This window comes from Lissotriton helveticus, chromosome 4_1, assembly GCF_964261635.1.
Source record: "Lissotriton helveticus chromosome 4_1, aLisHel1.1, whole genome shotgun sequence".
Lineage (NCBI taxonomy): Eukaryota > Metazoa > Chordata > Amphibia > Caudata > Salamandridae > Lissotriton > Lissotriton helveticus.
In genome coordinates, this window is record NC_136063.1 from 1,477,457,650 (window position 1) to 1,477,484,871 (window position 27,222).

The 27,222-nt window shown below is 48.2% G+C and overlaps 1 protein-coding gene across 1 annotated transcript in view; it reads right to left on the reverse strand.

The window, feature by feature from the left end:
* Window positions 1–27,222, reverse strand: part of CAGE1 (cancer antigen 1) — a 1,568,844-nt gene that overhangs the window by 865,612 nt on the left and 676,010 nt on the right. The window contains exon 7 of the mRNA XM_078688067.1: window positions 25,434–25,556. Within this exon, the coding sequence (XP_078544193.1) occupies window positions 25,434–25,556 (123 nt within the window). The remainder of the gene's footprint in view (window positions 1–25,433; window positions 25,557–27,222) is intronic.

The following is a 27,222-nucleotide window of genomic DNA, read 5'->3' on the forward strand; positions in this document are numbered from 1 at the left end:
GCAGAGTGGGCTAAAGAACGGTGATGGATTAAACCCAGATCTTTTGACTGGGTGTGAGTGTTTGATTGATTCAGATGCTCCGTCCATCACCACCCCCTTTTGTACTGCTTTTGGCCGCCATAAGTGTGGCAGGGTATGCTCAGACGTGAGTCCCTTGCTCACTTTGCCACTGGATTCAAGCAAGCCGGGCTGAAGATGGCTGGAATGCCAGAAACCGGTCCTCGGAAGCTTGTTTCCGGTCCAGGGAAGACATGGCTTGGCAGATCGGGCTGGACTGTTCCCATGAGGCACAGGGTCAGACTGATTTGCATATAGCCATGTCTAAACTCGGGTGGCAGAGTGGGCTAAAGAACGGTGATGGATTAAACCCAGATCTTTTGACTGGGTGTGAGTGTTTGATTGATTCAGATGCTCCGTCCATCACCACCCCCTTTTGTACTGCTTTTGGCCGCCATAAGTGTTGCAGGGTATGCTCAGACGCGAGTCCCTTGCTCACTTTGCCACTGGATTCAAGCAAGCCGGGCTGAAGACGGCTGGAATGCCAGAAACCGGTCCACGGAAGCTTGTTTCCGGTCCAGGGAAGACATGGCTTGGCAGTTCGGGCTGGACTGTTCCCATGAGGCACAGGGTCAGACTGATTTGCATATAGCCATGTCTGAACTGGGGTGGCAGAGTGGGCTAAAGAACGGTGATGGATTAAACCCAGATCTTTTGACTGGGTGTGAGTGTTTGATTGATTCAGATGCTCCGTCCATCACCACCCCCTTTTGGAATCGCGTGGGGGCACAGAATACTATTGCTTAAATAACTAATTTGTAACATTTTGAAAAGGGAGCAATTGGGAGATTATCCGAATTTCCTCCAGAGCTTATTCCATTCTATGGCGACAATTACAAATAAAGATCTGTCCCTTAAGTCCTGGTGTGGGCTCCGGGATGCAAGTTTCCAAAGCCCTCTTGATCGCAGGATCTGCTCGGCCTGTCTTTTTGAACTGCAGAGCTGCGCCAGGGAGGATTCGATTATCAACATGGCCTTAACTAAAGCGCTCTTCCTTGCCAGCAGCCAATGCAGGTGGCTCACGATCGGTGAAAATGGGCTGGAACCTTGGGCTGCCTGAAACGAACGAGACAACTGTGTTCTGTAGCCAATCAGGTGCGGCTCTAGGCTCATGGCGGCCCTGGGCAGGGAGCAAAGGTAGGGGGCCCCCGGAGGAACGCAGGCGCAGAGGCCAGTGAAGAGGGGGGGGGGTCAGGGTGTTTGGAAGTGGAACAGAGCCGGAGGCCGCCAAATCCCTGCCAGGGGCTGCCACGCAAATATGTATCCATCCTCGGAGGATTAATATATTAAGGATATATATTGGTGTGGTGGCCCCTGGGGTTTGGTGGCCCTGTGCAGGTGCACAGCTTGCACATGCCTAAGGTCGCCGCTGAGCCAATTAAGCGCCTTATCTGATATTCCCAAATAAATGACTTTAGAGAAGTTGAGTTGTGACAAGACTAATGCTTGGATTACCAGCACAAATAGGAGTGTTTGCTTAACCAGATTTGTATGCCAGAAAGAGGTGCTGGCCATTTGCATTAGCTGATGTTCTAGCGATAGCTTTGTATCCAGATTGAAAACCAGGTTGCGTACAGTCCTGGTGGGGAGGGGGCAATGACCCATGAATCCCTGCTAGACCGAGGGATCTAGTTTGGTATTGTTATTGTCAGTGATCACCATTTCAGTTTTAGCTGCGTTCTATTTTGGGACGTTGATAGACATCCAGCGCTGAATCCCTGCTATAATGTATGCTAATTTGGATGGTGGAATAGAGCTGTCAGGGTAGATTAGTTTCTGTGGTGCAGATTAAATATAAGTTGTGTGTCATTTGCACACAGGTAAAATAGTACCCATGTTTTCCAAGCAACTCTGCCAAGTGTATCTTGTGAATATTAAACAAGAGCAGTGACAGAATGGACTCCTCGAGGATCCCGCATGTGGAGACTCTAGGTTCCACTGTAAAAGGTGGCATGAACAGGCCTTTTGTTCATCCCACAAGGAATGAGCAAAACCAATGAAAACTCAAAGAATTGCATCTCAGTTTCTTTAGCCTCTGTACCACTATAGCATGGTCAATTGGGCCAAATGCAGCTGGCAGGTCCAACAGGGAAAGGGTGGCAGTCCACGAGAAACTGTACGTCATTGAGGGCAGAGAGGATCGCCAGCTCACTACTTTTACTGATCCTAAAACCAGCTTGTAAGTGATGTAGTTGGTTATTGGTCTTGACACATGTTTGTAGCATATGAAATAAGACACCAAACACTTCTGTAAGTAGAAGGGGTTTCTCCACTTCAAAGTGGGCACCAGGTGCAAAAAAGAGAGCTTCAGATCCACTCTTCAGTACACTTCTGGACCTGTGGAAGACTCGGAAGAAGATATGGCTGTGCTGCTCTGCTGCAAGGAATTCCCAGCTCTGGCTACTCTGCTGCCCTGCTGCCTCATGAGAAGGACTGGATCTGCATCTTGTACCCAGGTTCACCAGAGTGACTCCCAGGGTTACTTTGCTTGACTCCCAATCAGAAGCTCAGGGACAGGAAAGGCTCCATCCATCTTGACCCCTGCACTTTCCCTGCTGTGAGTCCTAATCCCCCCAGGTGGGGCCCCTCCAGTCCTGGACCCTTGGAAGTGGGGCTGAAGGTGCTTTGTGATCCCTAAATTTAAGCGTGTTCGCACTGGAGGAAAATCCTTTGCCTACCTGGGTCCTTACCATTGGAACTCCCTCCCCATTGCACTGAGAAACGAGCCAAATTACTCCAACTTTCGCAGGTTGCTAAAAACCTGCCTGTTTGATAAATAAAGACACTTTTATCTGTACAGAAGCGGCTAGATGCACGGGAAACCCTCTTTGGGTAGCTGTTGCGCAATACAAGTACAATAAATAAATAAATAAATACAATTTTCCAACCCAGTTGTCGACTCTACTGGTTCTGAAGCCGATGCAGTGCAACGCAAACTCAACACAGCTCTTCACAGCACCTTATTTGAACCGATGCAGCCAAGACACAAGCCCGCCACTTTGTGATGCATACTTGATGCGGACCTCGTAGCCTCTCATTGGAACCGATGCAGTGCAACACAGCCATATCACAGCCCTTGCAGCTCATTCCAGCCACTGATGTGTGAAGCATCTTTAATGTGGATGCATCATTGCACCTCAGGACGGCTGCTGTGCGGATCAATGCACCACAACCATGATTTAAAGTACCTTTCTCAGAGGGGCTAACATGGTCCCAGTATCCGGCCTGCGCTCCATCACGGTCTGCCTGAGCATGGAACTTTATCCCTGTCCAGTGTGACCAGATGACCATAGTTGCCACTTTGTGCTTATAAGCACTATTTTTACCTAAACTTTTAAATGTGCATATATCCGGTGTTACTGATTGGATTTTTGTTGTTTGGTGTCAACTAATTTATAAACTTTCACTCTATGTTTCTAAACTGGTGTGTGATTTTTTTCTTGTGTTGTATTTTCATTGTATTACTGTTTGAGTGCTGCATAAATTCTTTACACTTTGAGTAGAGGGTTCAGCACATGTTAATTTGAGGTTTGCTTGTGTTTCACCCTAACAGGCATTGTGGGTGCTGCTTGAGTAGGGGTTCACCCCTTCTTAACCAGTAACCCAACTTTCTACATTGATGTTCAGTGGTGGGATTCAGTACTTGTGTCTGTGCATTGTCATACAGTAACTTGGTGTAACACTAAAATCCCAGATAAATAAGTTGATACCATTTCAAGTTTCTTTTAAATTCTTCTTGAGTTGTTCTTTTCTTTTATCCAAATTCACCCTCATTCTACCTATTGCCTGTGCCTGTGGCTATACCAGCAAGGGTGGAGTTTCATCTTGCCAACCTGAATAACTACACTGTGGTTGAGCTCAGAGAGTCTTGTAAGGAGAGGGGGTTCCAGCTAAGAGGAAAACCAGCAAGCTGGAGCCCCAGAAGACTCTGAGGGCCTGGACTGAAGTTCATCAATCACTAGCAGCAAAAGAGCAAGAGGAGGACCTGCCCACAAGTCTTGAGCTGCAGCACTCAGAGGTGGAGGACAATTCAACCTCAGGAGTGGTGCCCATTGTAAGTGAAAAGAGCAGTGTGCCTTCCAGTGATCTTTCCCCTGAGAAGCTGAAGGATAGCAAAATCTGAAAGGGAGCTCAAGCTGCCACTTGCCAAATTAAAATTGGAAACAGAGGAGAGATAGGCCAAAGCTGAGGCTGAGAGAGCTTTCCTAAAAAGAAACAGGCCACGGAAAATAAACTTACTTTGGAGCAACTGGCTCATGAAAGGAGCCTCAGAGACCTGGAACTCAAAGCATAGCAAACGGATTCCAGCCCTAAGGGTGGCAGCAATATCACAGTGTCCAATGGAGATAAAAAAAAGGTCATCATTCCTAAAGACTTGGTGCCTAGCTATGTGGTGGGAGATGACATCAACAATTGATTATCAGCCTATGAGGTAACTCTAAGGATGTACAGGGTCTCAAGAGGAGTATTGGGAGGCAAGTCTCTGGACCCATATGCCTACAGTGGGGAGGGCTACCCTGCTCACACCAAAGATCGGAGACCAGATGAAGTATTCCCCCATGAAATCTATCCTTGTCGCCAAGTTTGGATTTACCCAAGAGAAATACTGCATGCGATTTAAGGACAGTCATAAACTGCCAAACCAGTATTGGTTGGATTTACTTGATTATTGCAGTAAGGTACAGAGTGGTTGGGTGTGAGGCAGCAAAGTGAATGCTTTTACTGGGTAGCACAATCTTGTTTTGAGAAAGCACATGCTCAGTACATGTTTTTGGAGCTATGCCAGCACCTGGTTGACAGCAAGCTCACTTCCCCAGGGAGCTTGCAACAGTGACTGACCTCTGGCTCAGTACCAGGATGTCCAAGAAGGTACATGGAAGTGACCTTAAGACTTAGGTAAATAACTTGTTCATCTGATAGAGACTTATATATCTGTTATGTTATGTGAATTTGTAGAGTGTGGCTAATCACTCGTAAGGGTATCCAAGCACTGAGTAGGGTAGGCCTGAGAAGAGAGGAAGAGATCATACCTGTTTCATCTGGAAGAGCTATGTCTTGAGGTTCCTTTGGAACTCCATGAGGGAAGGGGAGGTTCTAAGGTGTTTCAGGAGGTCATTTAAGGTCTTGGCTGTGAGGTATGAGAAGAAGTGTCTACCGCTTCTGGTCTTCTTGAAGCAAGCGAGGTGTGCTCTTGCCTGGGACGCTGATCAAAAGTGTCTGTAGGGCTGGTAGAAGTTGAGGCGGTGGTTGAGGTAAGCTGGACTGGTGTTATGATTGTGTAGGAATTGGTAAGTAGCTTGAACTTACATCTGGACTGGGAGCCAGTGGAGATTGTTGAGGTGTGGAGAGATGTGTTTATTTTGTGGGATGTTCAGGATGAGTCTGGTGGTGGCGATCTGGGTGGCTTGGAGTCAGCGTAGGACAAGGGCTGGGATTCTGATATAGAGGGTATTTTCATAATCAAGTCTACTTGTTATAAGAGCCTGGGTGACCGTTGTCTGGTGTTCAGTGGGATCCACTTGAAAAACATGCGTAACATTTGCAGGATGTGGAAACATGACGAGGAGACAGCGTTGATCTTTTTACTCATGGAGAGGTTGGTGTCTAGGACCAGAGATTCATGCCATGGTCAGCAGGGGAGGGGAGGACCAAGTTTGGAGAGCAACCAAGAGACGTCCTGGGGTAATGGTTGTTGCCAAAGATTAGGACTTCAGTTTTGTCTGTGTTGAGCTGGAGACAGTTGTTTTTCATCCAAGCAGAGAAGATTTTTAATGCAGTCGGCGAAGTTTGCTTTGCCGGTGCTGGTTGAGTCAGAAAGAGAGAGGATGAGCTGGATGTCACTGGACCAAGTTGCATGGGCAGCCCATGTGCTGTTCCTATCCTCACTACTTTCATCATCCAGTAGTCTATGCATTATGTTTGAAGAAACTGAAGCCTCTAAGGGCCAGATGTAGGAGGCCATTTACCGACCGGTAACGGCCGATTTCGGCCGTTACCGACCGGTAAATGGGTATTTGTGATGTAGGGGGCCTATTTTACCGATTCGGTATATTTACCGATTCGGTAAATGTACCGAATCGGTAAAATACAGAATCGGTATTTTTAACGATTCGGTAACGGCCAGATGTAGGTGGGACTCTTCAGAGTCCCTAAGGCCTTACAGATTCGGTATTTTACCACCCAATCCAATTGGGTGGTAAAATACCGAATCCAGGTGTGCATGCACATGTGTGCATGCACACCTATGCCATGTGACAGACAGACATGCCCTTAGGGCATGTCTGTGTGCCACATGGCACACATGCCTGTATTTGGGGTGCTAGAGGGTGTCAAAGTGACACCCCCTGCACCCTTGCTGGAATCGGTATTTACCGAATCGGTAAATACCGATTCGGTATTGCCCATTGATTCCTATGGGCTTCAAGGCCCATAGGAAACAATGGGCATTACCGAATCGGGATTTACAGAATCGGTAAATACCGAATCTTAACGATTCGGTATTTACCGATTCTGAAATACCTACATCCCCCCCTCTATTTTACCACTTCTTAAATACCGAATCGGTAAAATTCGGTATTTAAGAAGTGGTAAAATAGAATTACCTACATCTGGCCCCTAATGTTTTCTGTTTCTTTCCATGTGTAGGAAATACAAACAATTCCCTTTACAGGTTTAAGGGTATAACTGTCAGGTGGACACATATTATGTATGCCACATCATGCCGTTCCTGGTTCTTAGGCTCACACACTCATTTTGCATTTCTGAACTTGTAGGTTTTGTGTTAGTGTTACAAGCAGATGTTTAAGATTAAAATTCAAATCATGCAAAATACTGCAGGCTAAAAAATCAGGACTGATTGCAATTATCAACAGAACATGGATCTATTGGCAGCTATGCCTGTGTATCCCCCAACATCCCTCTTACCAGACACATTTTGCTATGCTTCTCCTTGGTGTTATTAAATAGCATCATGCACTTACTCCCCATTAATCTAGCTACATATTCTTTTTGCCTAGAGTTGTACTATGTTAGGCATGAAGAGCTCATCCAGTATGTTTTTCCCTTTAGTACTGCAATACTTTTAGTCCAGCATTTATAATGGGAAAAACCAAACTACAAATCCCGGAAACTGAAAACTAAGGGCCTAATTTAGATCTTGGAGGACAGGTTACTCCATCACTAACAGTGATGAATATCCTGTCCGCCGAAATATAAATCCCATTATATCCTACAGGATTTATATTTTGTTGGAAGGGATATTGGTCACTGTGACAAAATGATAGCATTCAGCTAGTGACAATGTGCTTAACTACTGAAACACCTTCCACGGTTATATCCAGTCTGCCTTTTATTACTTTGCACCCTGCCATTGTACTCCCCTTTTCTCGTCAGTAGGTGCTGTTGCTGTAGCTCCTCTACGTTCATGCTAGTTGTCAATAGGACACAGCCTTTACAACGAGGGTTTTACTTCGCTGTACCTTTTCCACGCATTTTTTTACCACACCTGGTTTTTGAGCGCTTATGCTTTTACAACGTATGCTTTTACCATTTTACCATGCATTTAAGGTAGGTTCGGTGGTGTGGGGGGTCTCCCCCAACAAATACATTGTGTGTGTGTATATATATATATATATATATATATATATGACTTTTATGAGCACAACAAAGTGATTCTGGGCCTGATTGAATGGTGTCTATATAATAACTACTTTTTATTTGGCAAAGAAATTTGGAGGCAACTGAGGGGCGTGGCGATGGGGGCCTGCTTCTCCCCCAGCTATGCGTGCTTGCACGTTGGCTGGTGGGAGGAACGGGTCCTCAACGTTACGCATCGAGTGTGGGTGCAAGAAAAAATTATTCGATACCTTCGCTATATCGATGATATTTTTATAGTTTGGCAAGGTGATGAAACAGAAGCCTGTGCTTTTGTTGATGCAATCAATGACAATCCATTTAACCTTAGATTTACTTCTAGAATGAGCACTAAACAAGCGGAATTTTTGGATGTCACTGTTTATATTGACGATCATAGCAGGGTGCAGAGAACTCTCCATCGCAAAAGCACAGCGGGTAACACTACCCTCCATGCCTCTAGTTTACACCCCAGGCACACGATCCAAAGTATTCCCTATGGAGAAATCCCCAGGTTGAAAAGAATATGTAGTGCTGCTACTGACTTTGAGATATGTGTTAATGACCTGCGCAGCCGCATGAAAGCCCGAGGGTACACAGAAAAAATGTTTAACCAAGCGCTAGTGAAATCCCAGGGCAGAACACGAGCCAGTCTACTAAGTCAAGCTTCTGAGAATACCGAATTGCCTGATGAGACATCAGATATCACCAAACAAGAATGTCCCAGATTTATCACTGATTACAGTAGCCAACAAAACAGGATAAGGCAAATAATCAACCACCACTGGCCCACTATACTAACTGACAGTGTACTAGGTAGTATGCTTCCTGATAAACCCCTGGTCACCTTTCGTCGGGCACTCAGTATGGGTGCTGTGCTCGACCAGAGTAGTCCTGAGCTCAAACTTTTTTTTTTTTTTGAGTAAAGACTTTTATTTGTCAATGTACAAGAACACAGCCATAGGCCTACAACCCAAGCATGGGCCGGCCGCCAATAACATCTGTCTCCCAACACCTATAGGATATATCTTTTCTGTATACAGTACGTTTGCAAATAGTAATAGGTGATAATACAGAAGGTATTATGACTCAATTATCAAGCAGTCTTGGTTTATAAGCAACTCAACAGTACTTAACCACAGAACAACCCCCCCATCAAACATCCCAGGTTTCAGATCAATCTCCATCAAATACCGTATTTAAGTGTGCTGCCAGTGAGGTACTTAGAACAACTCAAAAGGTTCATCACATTACCCCACCGTAAGATGCAGGAGCAATGAACTGTCCGCGTTGTACCATTAACGTCCCTTGCGAGGGTAAACCATTCTCTTGTCGCTCACCTTCATTCGAAGCCATCCCCCCCACCAGCCCCGTCCTCCTCCACCGCCGTCCTGGATAACATGTACATTGTGTATGGACCCCACACATCTCTAGGCCGAGAAATTTCTGGCAACTCCTCATAGTAGCAGGTCAATTGATCACGACAATACGCCATGTCATGCAACCACAGCCTAATAGCAGGCGCCTGCCTCCCACCCCATGTCACCGCCACTCTACGCTTGGCTACCTGCAAAGCCAACACTATCAGCCGCCTAGCTCCAACAGGCACACCAGAAGCAACACCCAACAAGCACAACCGTGGCTCCGCAGTCACTTCCACGGAGGTCATCTCAGTCAGTATCTTCGTCACCGCAATCCAGAACTCGTACACCTTAGCACAGCCCCACGCCAAGTGTATGAAATCAGCATTATCTGCGCCACATCTCACGCATCTAGAGTTGTCCCGCAATCCATATCTTAACAGTTGTGCTGGTGTGTAATACCATTGCTGTAAATATTTATAGTGCATGAGGCGAAAATTCCCATTGGCGGCAAACCCACCAGTCCCAGAACAGCATTCAATCCATTCCTCATCCGTCAGCGGATCTGGCAAACATGCGTCCCATCTTGCTTTCGCCAAACTTCCTCCCCCGCCCTCATCTTCCTGCGAGGCCCTATATAAGCGCGAGATTAATTTCACGCGACCCGTTGTGGTATACAGCAACTGCAATGCACCCAGCACTCGGGGTTCGTCCGGGAAGGAGGGGTACAAGTCCCGCAGTGCAGCGCGCAGTCTGACGTACATGAACGTGGCCATAGTGGGATTATTCGTTTTATCCAAGAGAGTTTGTAACGGAAAGAACTTGGCATTATGAAACACATGCCCAATGTTATTTATGCCAGCACCATGAAAAAGCTGGAGTGCACCAATTTCGCTAGAGATCGAAATCTCGTCGTGATATAGTAGCGGCATATCCAGGGCGTACAACGGCAATCTGTCCGACCTCCTGCCCAATTCCTGCCAAGCACAATGTGTGCTACGTACCGTGTCCACCTCCCCCTCTCAAACACAGAGTGCCGATTCACTATCATGGCTTTCAGTGGGCGTGGAGTGACTGCACTAGCTTCAAGCGCTACGTGCGGTGTATATGGTGGTGCTGACATCCAATAAGAAGCAAAGTGAGCCTGCGCACAGAGATAGTACAGCTTCATATCCGGTACTGCAAAACCCCCAAGTTCGTACGGCTTAGTTAGAACATCCCATCTTACCCGCGCCTTCTTACCAGCCCAGGCCAGCGTGATGAGCAACGATTGCAGTTGTGAAAAAAAATGTGTAGTCAAACTAATGGGCACATTGACAAAATAATACAGAAATTTAGGTAGCACCACCATTTTGATGATGGATACCCTGTCCGCAAACGAGAGCGGCAGCCTGATCCATTTTTGCACCTGATCTTCCAATTTCGAAATCGCCACTCCGTAATTGGCTCGGATGACTTCAGCACTATCCCTGTGCACCCAGATTCCCAGATATCGCACCGGTTCTACCGCCCATTCCAATGGAAATTCCAGCGGGAAGGGCATAGTGGCGTCAGTGAGGGGCAGCAATATCGATTTGTTCCAATTTATCGAGAGGCCAGAAAACCGCTAAAACCTTATGAATTCCCTCAATACTCTCTCCAGATGCTGAGCCGGATCTCTAATATACAGCACCATGTCATCCGCATACATGGAGATGGCAAATGACCTCAGCGGGAACCTCAACGCCGTGTCGGCATACTTCTGTCGCAAAATGCAGGCCAGTGGTTCCAGCATAAGGGCAAAAAGCAGGGGCGAGAGAGGACATCCCTGTCGAGTGCCCCTCCGGATACTGAACGCTGCAGACACATGACCGTTAATCCTCACCCGCGCCATTGGCTTTGTATACAACAAAGTTATTAAGGATGTGAAAAAATAGGGCACACCCATCCGGTGCAGCACCGCCAGCATATATCTCCAGGCCACAGATTCAAATGCTTTGGCTGCATCCAGCAGTGCCGCCACCGCAGGGAGTTCCGGTTTGAGAAGGTGCAGGATCGCAAACAGAGCTCTCAGATTGTGAGCAGTAGAGCGGAGAGGAACAAATCCCGACTGGTCGGGTAAGACCATCACCGGTAGAATAAGTCTCATGCGAGTCGCCAGCACCTTGGCTATGATCTTGACGTCTGTGTTGATTAGAGACAAGGGTCTGTATGATTCGCACAGATTAGAAGGTTTGCCCGGTTTTGGCAGCGCCACCAATAGTGCCTCCCTCATAGTGGTCGGTAGCTGTCCCCGTTCTAACGAGTCCTCCAGGACCGCAGCCAGTCGCGGCAACAACAAATCCGCGTATTCTTTATAAAATTCTGATGGCAGTCCGTCTGTGCCGGCCGCTTTGCCATTAGGCAGAACCTTAATTGCATCCAGAAATTCCTCTTTCGTGATGTGATGCATTAAAAAATCTTGCTGCCCCTTGGTCAGCCAAACTAGAGCAATGTCGTCTAGGTATTGTTCCAGTTCCTCCTCACCAGCTGTGTCCCTGTAACTATACATCTGTTCATAATACTGTGCAAAACAGTCTAGGATACCCGCAGCACTGGTGACAGTGTCACCTTCATGCACTATTTCCTGAATTCCACAGTACTTCGCCCATGGTTCTCTAATTCTATCTGCTAGCCCCCGGCCTGCTCGCCCCCCTTCACTATAGTACCGCGCCTTGGAGCGCTTGGACAAGAAATGAATCTCTTGGTCAGCTAGATCGTTATAGGCCGTGACTTTTTCCCGTATCTCTGCTAGCCGAGCATCTGTGGGAAATTGTTCCTGCTGTCGTTCCATCGTTAATAGTTCCTCCTCCAGTTTACTCATAGCATTTCTCAGCGACTTAAGCACCCCAGATTGCATTCCAATACACGCACCTCTAATCGTAACTTTGAACGCCTCCCATACTGTGCCCATGCTCTCCACAGATCCCACATTCTTATCAAAAAATTCTTCAATACAGGTTCGCAAGTCCTCCCGCAGTACCAGATCATGCAGCATCCCCGGTTGAAGGCGCCATGAGAACAGTGCAGGGGTGTGCGATGGCCACTCCAGCTCCATCAGCACTGGCGCATGGTCAGACAAGGTCCTGGGCAAATGACTGCTGCACTTGACCCAGCCACTGACATCACGAGTGACCAGCCAGTAGTCCAGTCTCGACCACGTGTCATGGGCAGAGGTATAACAAGTACCCTCTCGCACTCCCGGATGTCCCAACCGCCATACATCCACCAGTCCAAAGTCACCCATCCCAACACACACTGCTTCCGCCGCTTTCCTATGAGCTGCAGGCCTTTCATCCTTTTTGTCCAGCATTTTGTCTAATGTCACGTTCCAGTCACCTCCACATACAATAGCCGACGGCGGAAGGGCATACACCTTGTTCCACAGTTCAACATAAAAATCTGGGGCGTCCACATTTGGTCCGTAGACATTCACCAACGTTATCAGCGTGCCGTATAGTTTCCCCTGCAGTATAATGTACCTGCCCTCACTATCAACATCTTTATACAGCAAATCAAACTGCACGTTTTTCTTGATTAAAATCATGACCCCCCGTGCATAGGATGAATAGTCCGTTGCCACTCGCACCCCGGCCCATTGCTTAGCCACATAATCAATCGCTTTCCCCCGGAGATGCGTCTCCTGAAGAAAGACCATCTGCGCCCCATGTTTATTGAGAAAGGCCAGCATCTGGCGAGACTTCTGTGGTCTGTTTAGACCCCGCACATTCCATGTTATCCAGCAGATCTTCCCACTTTTAGCCATAAGGTCCACACTTTTCATATGCCAGCAGCTTGAGCACAAAACCCACCTCCCAACAGTAATTGTCAATCCATGAGCAACTCATCAGACAGTTAAGCATCTTCCTCAACCAATGATCATCACGGTGCATTAGCCTTCAGTACGTTATCACCGCCCTCCCCGTCATACACACCCACACATATTAACGTATCTATCTGAAACCTTTGAACATCCCCCATCCACCCCCCTCCCACTTCAGCTCCCCCAACCAGCCAAAGCCTTCCCCAACCCCCCAACCACCCAACCAAAACCCTTATTCGAAGCGTATCGTGGGGAACTCCCATAAGCGGGGGCGTAGAGGAGCCCAACTTCCACTAACTAGTGTAGTAGAAGAGGCTCGGAATAAACAGTCTTCCCTCCACCCCAGTGGACCAGGCCTCCAGACCCACAATACCAAATGGTGGACAGCAGCTATAAATCCGGAAATTGCCCCCATATTCAATCGCAACCACCCGGCAGTGAGCAGACCCACGCAATTTCAAACAGTGACCCTGCCCCTGTTCCAGCCCTCCAACACAGGAACCATATTTCCATAAACCCAAGCACAGTCCAGCAGGTCACCATCATGAAGCGTTGCAAGGAAACACAATAATAGGTCACACTAATTACAAATCTCTTTAACCAGCATTCAAAGGCCCATCCCAGGATTTTCTTCCAGGCCGGTCTCTGCCTGTAACTAGTAATCACGCAATTTGCAACATCCAAACTTAAGAATAGCGTTCATATTCATGATCTGCTGCGCCATAGCATATCATTCACAGTCAATGTCTATGTAGACCAGAGGTGTCCAATCACTCAGTTTCTTCCAGAAGATCCTCTTCTCTGTTCCGCGCCGCAGTTGCGTCTCTTTTCCTTTTCTTCTGCTTTTTCGCATACTCCATAGCTGCCTTGGATGAGGTGAAGATTTTGTTGTCAGATGGCGGCCCAATCCGAAGTCTAGCGGGGTATAGCATTGCGTACGGAACGTCCTCGGATCTGAGAAGTTGTTTCACAGCTTGAAACTCTTTTCTCGCCGTTTGCACCGCTACAGTAAAATCGGGATAAAATTCTAATTTACTGCCTTGCCAGTCTATGGTGCCTTTCTCGCGTGCCAACCTTAGGATCACGTCCCTGTCTTTGTAATTCAATAGTCGGGCAATAATTGGTCGCGGCGCCGCCCCAGACACTGGCCTCTTAGCAAGAGATCGGTGTGCACGTTCCACTATGAACACACGAGACAGTTGGTCAGCGCCAAAAATGTCAGTGATCAGCCGCTCCATGAAGTCTTCCATGCGACCTACATTTGTGGACTCGGGCAGGCCCGTGACGCGGATGTTGTTGCGTCTGGACCTCCCTTCCAACTCCTCGTTCTTGGCTTGTATGACTGCCAGGACGCGCTCCATGTTAAAAACTTTAGTGGTGACTGTGGTCAAGCCGTCCTCCGTGGCAGACACCCTCTGTTCCACCTCCCCCATACGCTCATTTTGCCTGTCAAATTGGGTGGCATTATGGTCCAGTCTATGGTTAACAGCCTCCATGGCGCCCTCAATAGATTGAAGCGTCTTTTGCATGGCCACAAGGACCCCTTCCAAATTTGGCGCGCTGCCCGTTGCTCCAGCAGCCTCGGAGATAGGTGTCTCCTGCACAGCAGACATGGGAGTCTTTTTCGCCTCAAATACCAATTTAGGCTGATTTCTTTCAGTTCTACCCATGACTTCGCCCACACAGTACTGTCCTCCACAGTGGCCGTGCGATCATATACAGCACACCCGAGTCCAACACAACGTATGGATAACTATCCCGATCGTGTGCCCCTCTTAGGATGTCCGACGTCTCAGGCCCTGTCCTCCCCTCTAAGCTGCCGGCCGTGAATGCACAGATCGCTGCGTGATTTAATCACTGGATTCACTTAGTTTTGCAGCAAGCACAAATCATTCCAATCGCAGCTGTCCAACCACGTGGCCCCTTCAGGCCCTTGACCACCTGCTACTCTGCTGTGCTCGCGCTGCACTAGCGCTCTGTTTTTAAACTGCCCAGTTTTGTATTTGGGTTTGCATCTTTGTTTGGGACTTACCCTTGGTTTTAATTTGCTGCTCCTAGCTGCTTCGAGCGCGCGCTTCCTGGCCCCTTACTGCACTTTAAAAAGCGCACTCTGTGCCTTCAAGCACCATCACTTTGGTGGGTCCGGGCTCTGGGAATCTATTCTCGGGCGCCATCTTGGTTTGGGGCATTTCATCCGGACGCGGCCGCCATTTTGGAGCGGACTCGCGCGCGTTGGGTGACGTGAGAGCCTACTTAAGGCGGTTCTTTGCGTGGCCGGGTCCCTTGACCACCTGCTACTCTGCTGTGCTCGCGCTGCACTAGCGCTCTGTTTTAAACTGCCCAGTTTTGTATTTGGGTTTGCATCTTTGTTTGGGACTTACCCTTGGTTTTAATTTGCTGCTCCTAGCTGCTTCGAGCGCGCGCTTCCTGGCCCCTTACTGCACTTTAAAAAGCGCACTCTGTGCCTTCAAGCACCATCACTTTGGTGGGTCCGGGCTCTGGGGATCTATTCTCGGGCGCCATCTTGGTTTGGGGCATTTCATCCGGACGCGGCCGCCATTTTGGAGCGGACTCGCGCGCGTTGCGCGCGCGTTGGGTGACGTGAGAGCCTACTTAAGGCGGTTCTTTGCGTGGCCGGGTCCCTTGACCACCTGCTACTCTGCTGTGCTCGCGCTGCACTAGCGCTCTGTTTTTAAACTGCCCAGTTTTGGATTTGGGTTTGCATCTTTGTTTGGGACTTACCCTTGGTTTTAATTTGCTGCTCCTAGCTGCTTCGAGCGCGTGCTTCCTGGCCCCTTACTGCACTTTAAAAAGCGCACTCTGTGCCTTCAAGCACCATCACTTTGGTGGGTCCGGGCTCTGGGGATCTATTCTCGGGCGCCATCTTGGTTTGGGGCATTTCATCCGGACGCGGCCGCCATTTTGGAGCGGACTCGCGCGCGTTGGGTGACGTGAGAGCCTACTTAAGGCGGTTCTTTGCGTGGCCGGGTCCCTTGACCACCTGCTACTCTGCTGTGCTCGCGCTGCACTAGCGCTCTGTTTTTAAACTGCCCAGTTTTGTATTTGGGTTTGCATCTTTGTTTGGGACTTACCCTTGGTTTTAATTTGCTGCTCCTAGCTGCTTCGAGCGCGCGCTTCCTGGCCCCTTACTGCACTTTAAAAAGCGCACTCTGTGCCTTCAAGCACCATCACTTTGGTGGGTCCGGGCTCTGGGGATCTATTCTCGGGCGCCATCTTGGTTTGGGGCATTTCATCCGGACGCGGCCGCCATTTTGGAGCGGACTCGCGCTCGTTGGGTGACGTGAGAGCCTACTTAAAGTCGCTCCCCTACGCGCAGCGTGACGCGCAGGTGGACGCCCTCGCTTAGCCTGAGTCGTGCCGGAGTCCTGCCCGTCTGCGCCCGTCAGCGTCCCGGAGGCGTCGGGGCGGCGGGGGACCCCCGGTCTGGCACTACTCTGGCTGCGATGATTCGCTATTCCTCTGCATCATTGAGGGACATGCGGGGCCATTCCAGCTCTTGCCGCTCCGTTTTCCCGGCGCGGTTCAGGGGCAAGCGTCGCTGCCCGGGCTGCGGCTGGACGCCTTCCTGGACTTGTGCTACTGTTCCTCGCCCGGCAACTGCTGGCGTGAAGCATCTCTGCCTGCTGCTGAACACGAGGTCGGTTGGTCGCCATGCCCTGCACATCCATGACCTTTTGGTCAGGGATAATCCCCTGTGCTTGCTACTGACGGAAACATGGCTGGGAGAGGCTTCCAATCCGGACGTCTTCTCAGCCATTCCTCCGGAGTATAATATCTTCCGGCAGGACAGAGCTAAGGGCAGGGGAGGGGGAGTGGCGGTTGTGGTGAAAAAGAGCATCTCCTGTTCAGTGCTTCCCTTGAATCCCATTGGGAATGCCGAGTCGCTCGCCTTTACGCTTAGACTGTCCCCGGGTCAGGCCCTGAAGGGGTTGCTGGTCTATAGGCCACCAGGTCCTGTGGGTTCCTTTTTGGAGGATCTGCAGATAGCCGTCTCTGAGTTGGCGCTGGCCACACAGCATTGTATTGTGGCCGGCGATTTCAATTTCCACCTTGATGTGGCGGACGACCCCGATGCGACCAAATTGCTGGATGTTACATCTCCGCTTGGCCTTATACCGTGCGTGTCGGGCCCAACACATGAGAAGGGGCATACCCTGGATCAGGTGTTTTCGTCTGTTCCACTCTCGGAGGTTGACACCCTGCAGATGCTCTGGACTGACCACTGGTTGGTCAGTTTTTCCGTGTTGGAATGTGCGCGCCCGGACCACAGAGCGCCTATCTTGCTCAGACCGGCCTCGAGAGCGCTGCATAGAGTGACACCCGACATGTTGGAGCAGGCGCTGCTGGATCACCCTTGTCATCTTTCGGGTGATTTGGACAGCGACACGGAGACTCTGCAGCGATGGCTCACTGACAGGCTTGATGAGCTTGCCCCTAAGGCAATCCCCCGGTCCACGGTGGCACGGCAATCTGCTCCGTGGTTTACGGAGGCGCTTCGGGTGGCTCGCAGTCAGTGCAAGGTGGCCGAGAGGGCCTGGCGCCTTCTGTACGATGGGGAGGCCAAACTCGCCTATAAGGCGGCGGTGAAGGCCTACCATCGGGACATCCTTGGTGCTAAGAGGGATTATCTGGCTAGGAGGATAGAGGCATCGGCAAACTCCTGTAAGGAGATCTTTAATATTGTGAGGGAGTTTACGACCCCCAGCTCCCATCCTCCCCCACCGGTTCCGGCGGAGGCTTGGGCGTGTGATCTTGCTGGCTTCTTCACAAATAAGATCAAGGCTATTCAGGCCACCTTCATGGAGGGACCGGATGGAAGCAGCGGTGAGAGGGTGGACTGCAGATCCCCGCCGACATCTGCGGTGACGCTGTCCGATTTCTCCACTGTTTCCAGCGATGTCTCCCGGACGCTGCTGGCCAATCTTAAATCTGGCTCGCCACTTGACCCCTGCCCTGCCAAATTCTTGGCCGGGATGGCGGCGGTGGTGAATCCATTGGTCAACTCCATCCTCAATGCCTCCCTGAGGGAGGGAAGGGTCCCCAGTTCTTGGAAAAGAGCGATGGTGATCCCCCTCCTAAAAAAACCGGGTCTTGACACCGAGGCTTTGGCGAATTACAGGCCAATTTCGCTTCTACCAGCGCTAGCGAAGATAACGGAAAAACATGCCCACGGCGTCCTGTCGAGCTTTCTGGAAGCTAATAATCTGCTCCATCCATCTCAATCAGGTTTCCGTCCTAATTTTAGTACGGAAACGGCTCTGCTGGAGGTCACGGAGATCATCAGGGAGACCCTGGATGTCGGCGGTAGGGCCATGCTGGCCATGTTAGATCTTTCGGCGGCTTTCGACACCGTCCCCCATAAGGCGCTCTTAGCCAGGCTGTATGACATCGGCCTTAGGGGGACGGTGCTCAGGTGGTTTACTTCTTTCCTTGAAGGCCGCCGTCAGACGGTCTGGGTCTCCCAGAGCTCCGCCGAGATGCCGCCATTGGGAGTTGGGGTTCCACAGGGTTCTGTGTTGAGCCCCACGTTATTTAACATCTTTATGTCCCCTCTGGCGGCCTTGGTGGAGGCTTACGGGGCCCAGATCGTCTCCTATGCCGACGACACGCAACTCCTCTTCACATGCGGGAAAGATCAAGAGTTTGATGGAGAGAGAATCCGGGACTGCCTGGCGCTGGTCTTCGACTGGTTCCAGCGGAACAGTCTGAGGGCCAACTCGGGCAAGTCTGAGATTTTATTTTTTGGTTGCGTTGCCGATCCGGCGTGGCAGCACTGGTGGCCGACTGACATGAACCCTCCAGCACAGTCCTCCCTGGTGGCCAAAAATTTGGGGGTTAAGCTAGACAATCAGCTGTCACTACGAACTAATATTCTTGGCCTGGCCGGCACCTGCTACGGAATCCTAAAAATGCTCCGCAAATTTTTGCCTCTGCTGTCGAAGGAGCATAGGAGGATTACTGTGCAGGCTCTTGTCGGATCAAGGCTAGACTATGTCAATGCCCTCTTTCTTGGCCTCCCTGATTATCTGGTTCAGCGCCTTCAGGTGGTGCAGAACTCTGCGGCCCGGGCGATTTTTGGCCTAGGCAGACGAGCTCGAGCTTCCGTGCTTCAGACGCTCCACTGGCTCCCCATCAGGAAGCGGATCCAGTTCAAATCCTTGACCCTGATGCATAAAGCTTTGCATGGATCAGGAGCTGGATATCTGCAGCGGAGACTGACTTTCTACCGTCCAGTCCGTTCCCTCCGTTCGGAATCCCTTTTTAAAGCTGTGGTCCCGCGGGTGAGGAAGGCCCGCGTGGGAGGACGGTCTTTTAGTTGCAGAGCTCCCCAGCTTTGGAATCTGCTTCCACTTCCACTCCGCAGCACTGTCAACTTGCTCCAGTTTAGGAAGGGCCTGAAGACCTGGCTTTTTAACTCTTAGTTTGTTGTACTGCTTACTGCTTCTATTTATTTTCTCTGATGTCTTCTGTTTTTAGCTGTGTTGTGTTATTTTACTCTGATCTTGGTGGAAAGCGTCGGGACACTCTAACCGAGTAGCCGTACGCTATATAAAAGCTTTATAACATAACATAACAACAACAGTACCCATATCGCCGCTTGTAAGTAGGGATGATCGTTGTGTGTATCACCACCCACAGCCCGGGTTCAGGATCTGCAGAGGCAGCCCCCAAGCACCGCGGTCTAAAGTACACTCTGCCAGGCGGTCTCAATCATTCCTGTGGTCAGCGCTTCCCTCGCCTGCCATCAGAGACCCGCCCCGCCCCCACCAGCCACAGTTCGCACGGCGCGGCCCAGTACGGGCCAGTGCCGCCTCCGCAGCCGCGGACTTTCCCAGGCCGCTACCCCACTCACCACAACCGGCGGAAGCCGGATCGGGCCCCGCAAGTCACCTCCACCTCCGGCCAGTCGTTCTCCTCCGGCAGCTCCTTCCTCCAAATCACGGCCGTGTCGCGGGTAGGCACCGCAGTCTCCGCAGCTAAGTTCCCGCTCCGCCGCAGTCCCAGGAGGAAGCCTCCGCTCTCCGTCCGCAAATGGCGGGCCCGCAGCCGGCGGCGCTCTCGTCGCTCTCAGCCCCGGGGATATTCCGGTCGAAGAGATTACCGGCACCGATCCAGCACCAAGTGACTTGCAAACATATGTCACAGCTCCGGTCACCTCACCGAGGCGAATTCACAGGATAATTGGAGGATGATGATCCGAGCCGGCGGAGCCTCACAGATGTGCGGCCATCTTGCCTGGCGCCCTCTAGCGCCACCAGTCCTGAGCTCAAACTTAAACCAAATTGGCTAATCAAGGAGGGATTCCGGAAATGCTCTACTTGTAGAGCATGTAATTTCGTAATTAATAAGACACACTATAAAACCCCCTTCAGTGATATTGAGATTCCAATTAAAGGTCAGCATACATGCAAAACGGAATACGCAGTATACGTACTGACATGTACCCGTGGCCTCAATTATGTAGGCAGCACTAAACAGCCAGTACATGTCAGGATTTTACAGCACATTCGGGCCATTTTACATTCAGATCCTGCATATCCGGTGGCACGCCATTTTTTGAGCTTGAGCTCACACAACAAAGATATCAATTGCCTAACATACTATGTAGTGGCCTCAGTCCCCAAACCAAGGCGAGGTGGCAACCGTGAGCTCAAACTTCGTCAACCAGAGTCACGAATGATCCTCGAATATGATAGTAAATGGCCGAATGGGCTCAACATTACAGAGGATCTTCGCCATTTCTTGTGATATGCTATCCTTCTTTGAACACCGAGTCTCCAGCACACTTATTGAATCTAGGAGTAAACCCCTCTAGATAGTCAGGTTCCCTGATATCTAGCAGGCCAAATATTCTCTCCTAGGTGACCAGTGATAGTACTTGTCCAGTCAGCCAGTTACTTGGCTAGTCAAGTTTCTTGTTGGCCACTCTCCTACCAATAGACTTAGCTCCTTACCTTCTCCAATTTTGTAAATATACACGGATTGTCATTTAACATCTAGCAAACACCTTTTATCAAATTTTGTATGATATTTATTAGCACTTTTTTACACTGGGTGTTTTTAGCTATAAGGAATTTTACGTATTGTAGTTTTATGTTAGTATCAAATGTTTTTACAGTTTTTTAAGAGATATATAGAAGGACAGCGTCCTGTCTCTAACTGTCAAGATTGCATTCATGCATTGAATACACAAGGTACTTTGCAATATGTAGGTTTAGCACTTTATCCTCATTCCCCTTATTCCCTTATGCACTTTAATATACTCCACTTGACGCAGGCTTGGAACCAGTCAAATCTGTATATATTTGCACTTATGGATCAGCCAAGGATCCTCCAGCCACTCTAAATATATCATGTGTGAAATTTACGTTTTTTTTATTTGGATTTATCCTGCAATTGAGTATATGGAATTCTTACAAATAATATGTGTAGGTCTATATTGCACAATTATTGCATAGTGTTGTATTTAGCTGCATGTTGTCTTGAAGAATGATTTTTAGTTAATATACACACTATTTGTTAATTTAAAAATTCCGTATTTTGCACTACACTCCTATAGATAGGAGTAGTATGTCTTTCATTTTCATGACACTCTGACATCATGTGACTGGGAGGGCTGATTGGGTGTGCACTGCATTATAAAATCAAAAAATTCAAACTGGCCCACTGCATGTGAAGAAGGGCTTTTCAAGCCCGAAACGCGTAGTGCCCTCTTGCCTACCGACAATTTTGCAATAAAGAAAGAACCTGTGAAGCGCATTTGGTGGTCCGTCTCCTCTGTTACCTCGCCGATCTGACTCCTGTCTGACTCGGAAGTGGTGTTGTTTGGAGTTTCTGCATATATATATATATATATATATATATATATATATATATATTCAAAGAAACAACTTATAAATCACAAAGTTGACTCGAGCCCAGGTCCTTTTAGCGTGTTATTTATTCACACACGGAATGCCAAACAACACCCAAAGGACCTGGGCTCGAGTCAACTTTGTGATTTATAAGTTGTTTCTTTGAATATTACGAGGATCGCCTCCTCACTCGAGCCCGCCGCCGTGTGTGGCTGGGAGACTGGCGGACATTTGTGGATTCATATATATATATATATATATATATATATATATATATATATAGTGTGTGTATATATATGTATATATGTATGTATATGTATATATATCCACACATTCCAGGAAGCACATGAGAGAAGACCACAGGCAGCTTCAAAGTAGAGTTCATTTATTTGCACTCGAGCACTTGCCAGCAGTTAAAATGTCAGATTCAGGCTTTCCATATTCATCTGCCAGACGCGTTTCAGGTTGCAAAGACCTTTCTTCAGTGGCAATGGAACAGAAATAAAAACATCGCGTTTATTTTTCCACTACTTAAAGCACCTGCCCTTTAGGGCGTGGCACACCCTGTGCCTTCTGGTACATGTAGTTATTCACTCCCAAGTGGGTGCAATGTTCATTTCTTCAATAATGTAACCAGTATTTTCCCCAGTGGGTCAAAGCGCTATACCTGACACTGAACTGCCATGCTTTCCAGTGGTCGAAAGAACTCTGCGCTCGATTCAGTCCTGAATTGAAGCGAGGGCTGCTGTCTCTGTTTGTTTTCTTGCTCCAAATGAAAGCTCGAACAGACCTGCAAAGTCGCAGTGAGTCATCTCTGTTAGGCGTGCAAAGCCCCATAAATCCACACATTCCAGGAAGCACATGAGAGAAGACCACAGGCAGCTTCAAAGTAGAGTTCATTTATTTGCACTCGAGCACTTGCCAGCAGTTAAAATGTCAGATTCAGGCTTTCCATATTCATCTGCCAGACGCGTTTCAGGTTGCAAAGACCTTTCTTCAGTGGCAATGGAACAGAAATAAAAACATCGCGTTTATTTTTCCACTACTTAAAGCACCTGCCCTTTAGGGCGTGGCACACCCTGTGCCTTCTGGTACATGTAGTTATTCACTCCCAAGTGGGTGCAATGTTCATTTCTTCAATAATGTAACCAGTATTTTCCCCAGTGGGTCAAAGCGCTATACCTGACACTGAACTGCCATGCTTTCCAGTGGTCGAAAGAACTCTGCGCTCGATTCAGTCCTGAATTGAAGCGAGGGCTGCTGTCTCTGTTTGTTTTCTTGCTCCAAATGAAAGCTCGAACAGACCTGCAAAGTCGCAGTGAGTCATCTCTGTTAGGCGTGCAAAGCCCCATAAATCCACACATTCCAGGAAGCACATGAGAGAAGACCACAGGCAGCTTCAAAGTAGAGTTCATTTATTTGCACTCGAGCACTTGCCAGCAGTTAAAATGTCAGATTCAGGCTTTCCATATTCATCTGCCAGACGCAAATATATATATATATAAAGTCAAACCCTTCCCACCAACGGCAAAAGGACAAAGGACACAGCAGAGGCTTCACGGGCTGTTTATTTGGATGTAAATGAGGCAGACCGGTTTCAGCTCTTCGCTTTTCTCAATGCCAGTACTCCAAACAGTCACGTTCCTCCCACAGCAGTCTTTACATACGGCCCCTCCTTCACAGTGGAATGAGGCGCACCTGCACTGAGTTTTAACTGCCGCTGTTTCAATTCAAAGAACTACTAGTCCCATAATGCAGCTTAACAAAACTCCGTGCATGCAGGAAGATCGTGGTAAGGTCGTTGTTCTTTCACCTTGTGGCCCCTTCTGTCAACCATCACTGCTTGCAGGCACCCAGTCCGAAGGCGCAAACTCAGTGGCGGCGTCTTATCAAGAAGTCTTGACCCGCTACATTGTAGCCGCTCCTCGGTGCTTTGCAATTCGTGATGGTGGGTCACAGATACTCCGATACCTCGGCTACCTTCGAAAATTTCCCATTTCTCTGTGACCTTCTTCTTTGACAGGGTCCCTTGTGCGCATCACGGGCAAAAGCGCAATATTAAGTCAAATATTATACATATATATACATATACAAAGGGGACTACCTCACACGTGCCACAGGCAGCCATAATCACAGCGTTCCTGCCTTGCTTCGCATGTTAAGCCAAACGCATTTCTAGTATCTTCGTTCCCTTGATCACTGGCAGGTTGTTGTTCCTCAATGATGCATGGACACAGGAAAACTGCTGTGGGACACCTGATTTATTTAAATATGTAAGTCCCGGCCCATTGGGCGATGGCATTGTGGTTAGAGTAGTTCCCAAACTACATGCCAAACTCAAAGTCCCATAATTCCCCATGTGGGTATTTACAAGGTCCGTAATATTTACAAGCATACATGAGTCTTTTCCCAAATGGGTGAAGCAATAGGTTGGTTCATTGTAATCCAAGCCAATGTGATCCCACGGCTCAGGACCCCTTTGTTCCAATGCAGGCTTTAGTTTGCGAGCACTGTGGATCCGCCGTTTCAGGCAGCGAGACGGCTTTGCGGCTGGACACGCTGCTATACACAAAAAAGAGAGGGTTGCCCCACTGAAGCCATCACACACAAAGGGGAATACCTCACACGTGCCACAGGCAGCCATAATCACAGCGTTCCTGCCTTGCTTCGTATGTTAAGCCAAACGGGTTTCGAGTATCTTCAGGAAAACTGCCGTCGGACACCTGATTTATTTAAATATGTAAGTCCCGCCCCATTGGGTGATGGCATTGTGTTTAGAGTAGTTCCCAAAATACATGCCCAACTCAAAGTCCCATAATTTAAATAAATCAGGTGTCCCACAGCAGTTTTCCTTTGTCCGTGCATCATTGAGGAACAACAAGCTGCCAGTGATCAAGGGTACGAAGATACTCGAAACGCGTTTGGCTTAACATGCAAAGCAAGGCAGGAACGCTGTGATTATGGCTACCTGTGGCACACGTGAGGTATTCCCCTTTGTGTGTGATGACTTCAGTGGGGCAACCTTCTCTTTTTTGTGTATAGTGGCATGTCCAGCCGCGAAGCCGTCCCGCTGCCTGAAATGGGGGATCCACAGTGCTCGCAAACTCGAGCCTGCATTGGAACAAAGGGGTCCTGAGCCTAAGACCTCCCTGAAATACGGTTGAGCCCACCCTCACCTTTAGGAGTCAGGTTGAACCCGATGATGAAGCATGACACCAATAGGGTGTGTGAGGGTTAAATAACAAAAAGGAATTGCCTCCTTTCCACATTCTGTTTTTTTTCAATTTTTAGTCCTTGAGCTTTATTGTTCTGGATACCTTTTGGTTGTTAATTTCAAACTTCCACAGCCCTGTTTCTACAGCAGCACTGGCTCTTCTGATTCAGAGAGCCACCAGAGTCGCTGGTAAAAAAAAGTTCCTGTGCAAACTTAAGCTAAACTGTTCCAATAAAAATGTCTGCATACCGGTAAAGTGGAAAATTCCATACCACATGGCAGATAGTTACAATCAACCACTTGCTGATAAATGTATGGTGGTCAATAGGTAAAGGACACTTGCAATACCTAATGGCTATTGCATGATAGCTACAGCTGTCTCAAGCCAGACCTAAACAAAATAATACAGTCTATTGAAAGATGAATATATACTTCTGCAAAATTAGACTAACCAGAAGAAATCTGCCCAACATATGCATTTTCCACTGCATTTCTTCGTCTTTCTTCTTCAATGCATCCCTCAGTGAGGCTACTTCGGATCTGAGTGTTAGCACTGTTTCATTATGCACCTGTTCCTAACACAGAAAATCAAAATGATAAAATGCTACAGAAAACTGTGTATGATAGCAATAAACATATGTTTAGTAAGGTTCTACACCAAATTCAACACTGAAAGTAATGACTGTGGACTTGTATTTATTTGTTTGAAACCCCCATTTATGTGACTCACTCTTTGATTTCACTATAAAAATGTACTGTGCCGCTTTACCAACATTTCGGTATTCTTTGCTCAGATGGTAAATGTACCTACTTAACAGTACAAAATACATAGTAATAACCATTTATATTCTTTAATTTTATTCTTACAAGTTAGCAATTTAATATTAACCAGGAAAACCATCACAGGGCTGATTCACAAAGCCCAAATGTAAAGTAAGTAATTTACTCCCTTGGGATGGTCACATATGTAAAATAAATTTGTGACTTGGACAGGATTTACAAGAACTCCCAAGGGATCTTTCGGCAATTAGTAAATTAGTAGAAAATGGGCATGTGTGAATATTTTACTTTTTTTCTCTCCTTACCATCATGAAATGGTAAAGAAGTGATGATTTCAACCATTCTCCTGCATTTATGAATGGGGAAAAAACCCATCATATTTGTGCAGTTTCTGTGTTTATAAAGAAGCCTTGAAAATTCAACATATATTGATTCTGTGAGTCATGATGTGAAATTTGCCATTGCAAATTGATGTTTTTGCGTATGTACGGGGAATCCAGGCACACGAAAAACATAGGTAAATGGTGTGCAAAGTCAGTTTATGAATATGGGTGATTCCTTGATCTAAATATTATGTTATGCCTGTGAGAAGTTGGCATTCCATATGCTGTCCACTATTCTAGTGGGCACCTTGCACGAGTCCAAACGACCCTTACTGATGGTAGGTTAAAGACAACCTTTAAAAAAAGCTATCCTGGTGGTAGCTGTGGAGAGCAGCCTTCAGGCTAAGTCTTGGTGGAATGTAAAGCAGCTTGTTTTACCAGTCTATAATCTTGTGAATGACCAAATGAAAGGAGAACCACACCAGGTATATATATATATAGTATATGTATTTATTCTAAACACATCCTCCTAGTCTCTTTATGAGGCTAGAGGCAAAAGTACATACGGTAAACTCACTATCACACAGTAAATTAGCACAATATACGTTGAGCCCTAGGGTCGTACCAAACCATATATTAAGAAAGTGGTATAACAACCACGACTTGACTAGGGACAAGGCCTAGAGCCTGTAGGATCGCTGGGGCCACAAGTAACCACCCAAGGTAGTAACACAGGGGACCCAAGGGGAACGCCTGCAGTATGAGAACACAGCCGCGAGACGCCGCTAGCTTCTATGGGGAAAGTCGCGGTTGAAAATGTAAAGATTTAGGACACTTAGGAAAGGACTTGGAGCAAACCCCTTTAGACTTAAGGGGTTCAAGAGCCAACACCCACGGGAGCCCTGGAGTACTCGAGTTACCTCACCCAGGGAAGCCGGGTGCATAGGTGTCTTTTGGTGTCGGGTTTCGTCGTCGTCTTCAATGGCGATCTGCCGCAAAGTGCTGCTGCGGTTCAAGTGGAAAGTGTCGGGTGAGATCCAAGCCTGGATTGAAGATGAGAAGGACCTCAAAGCAGAGCGGACAGACAGAGCGGACAGACTCTGGGTCATTTGATAACCAACAGAAGAATTCTTTCCCT